Below are 1,461 nucleotides of genomic sequence, written 5' to 3'. Positions count from 1 at the left end.
TTGTTAGATACACTATTTTTTGCTATGTATTTTAATATAGTGTATATCTAGATACATAACAAAATATATGTATTACAAAGCTAAAATGAATTGTAGTTTGAGATGAAGGTAGTAGCATTTAGAACGGAACGAGGAAATGCTAGTCACTCATCCACGCAACGACATATGGCACGTGTGTTGCATCTCTCTTGCTCAGCAACCGGATCTGTTTACATGGTTTTCGCGGTTGAGACACATCACACAAGGTTGGTTAAAACTCCGATGCAAACTGCTGCTTGTCCCCCCTTTATTGATTGTACTAGTATAGGAGTAGTATAGGAGTACTCTGCATCTTCTCCCCGACACCGGCAGGCACCAGGCAGACCGACGACGACGACGGCGCAGGCGTATCCACTCAGACATCCATGGGCCGTGACCGGGGTGTGTGTGTGTGTGTGTGTGTGTGTGTGTGTGTGGGTGTGGGTGTGTGTGTGTGTGTGTGTGTGGCGCGGGTATCAGTTGGCCGCCAGGACGGCCGCCATGATCCCGGCCACGGCAGCGAAGAAAGCGCCCGACACCGCGAGGTAGTAAGCGCCCTTGTCCACGCCCGGCGGCGCCTCGTACACGACGAGGGTGACGGCCGCGGAGGCGATGAAGAGGCCCAACACCCAAGGCATCTTGGTGGCCAGGTCGGCCTTGGCCGCGGCAACCACCGCGTCCCTCTCGTTCTGATCGAGCGCCTCCGCCTCCGCCTCGGCCATGGTCGTGTGGACGCCCACCTTGTGCACGTCGACGAGCTGCTTGTTGACGACGTTGGCGCTGTAGATGAAGAGGCCGAAGCGGTCGAGCTCGAGCTGGACCTTCTCGAGGACGGCCTGCTCGAACGACTCGGCGCCCTGGAAGATCTCCTCCGTGGTCATGGAGGCCGCGAGCGCGCGCGCCTGCCCCTCGACGGCGCCCTTCACGAGCTCGCGGACGTGGGAGGAGCCGTTGTCGTGCGGCGCGATGATGAGCTTGGAGTAGAGCAGCTGCGACGCCTTGTTGCTGTGGCTGGTGTGCTCGTCGACCTTGGGGCCGACGGTGAAGACCACGGGAAGGACGAGCGAGAGCTTCTCCGATGTCGTTGCGTGAACCTCGAACTCGTAGTTGACGGGGGGCGTGGTGTCAAACTTCTTGCCCTGCTCCGACGCCTTCTTTGCGAGCTTGACGTCGTCGAGGCCCCGGCCGGTGATGGCAAGGTACTCCGACGCGTCGGCGACCTCCAAGCTCGCCATCTATAGCTCGCTGCTCTCTCTCTCTCCTCTGGGTGTGGTGGTGGTGGGGTTCAGCTTGCACGATCCAAACGGATGGCCACGCCAGGGTATAAATAGCCACGAGGTGAGGGGGAACGGATGCGCGTGGTCGGTTGTGATCACGCCGGTCTTGGATCGGATGAAACGAGGGAGGATGATGGTTGTGGAGCGTGTGAACTCAACTTCGGTC

At 58.5% G+C, this 1,461-nt stretch overlaps 1 protein-coding gene across 1 annotated transcript; it reads right to left on the bottom strand.

Moving 5' to 3' along the window:
- Positions 1-494: 494 nt before the first annotated feature.
- LOC112892813 (flotillin-like protein 1) lies at positions 495-1,253 on the bottom strand. The gene has a single exon (XM_025959922.1). It carries the CDS (start codon positions 1,251-1,253, stop codon positions 495-497), a length of 759 nt encoding a protein of 252 aa, XP_025815707.1.
- Positions 1,254-1,461: the final 208 nt, after the last annotated feature.

Source organism: Panicum hallii, chromosome 5 (assembly GCF_002211085.1).
Source record: "Panicum hallii strain FIL2 chromosome 5, PHallii_v3.1, whole genome shotgun sequence".
NCBI classification, from domain to species: Eukaryota; Viridiplantae; Streptophyta; class Magnoliopsida; order Poales; family Poaceae; genus Panicum; species Panicum hallii.
The sequence above is the reverse complement of the archived record's forward strand: the minus strand, read 5'-3'. Positions and strand labels throughout refer to the sequence as shown.

What these genes read in the sequence shown, in the direction of transcription:
- LOC112892813 (XM_025959922.1), bottom strand. Translation starts at nt 1,253, where the DNA reads ATGGCGAGCTTGGAGGTCGCCGACGCGTCGGAGTACCTTGCCATCACC.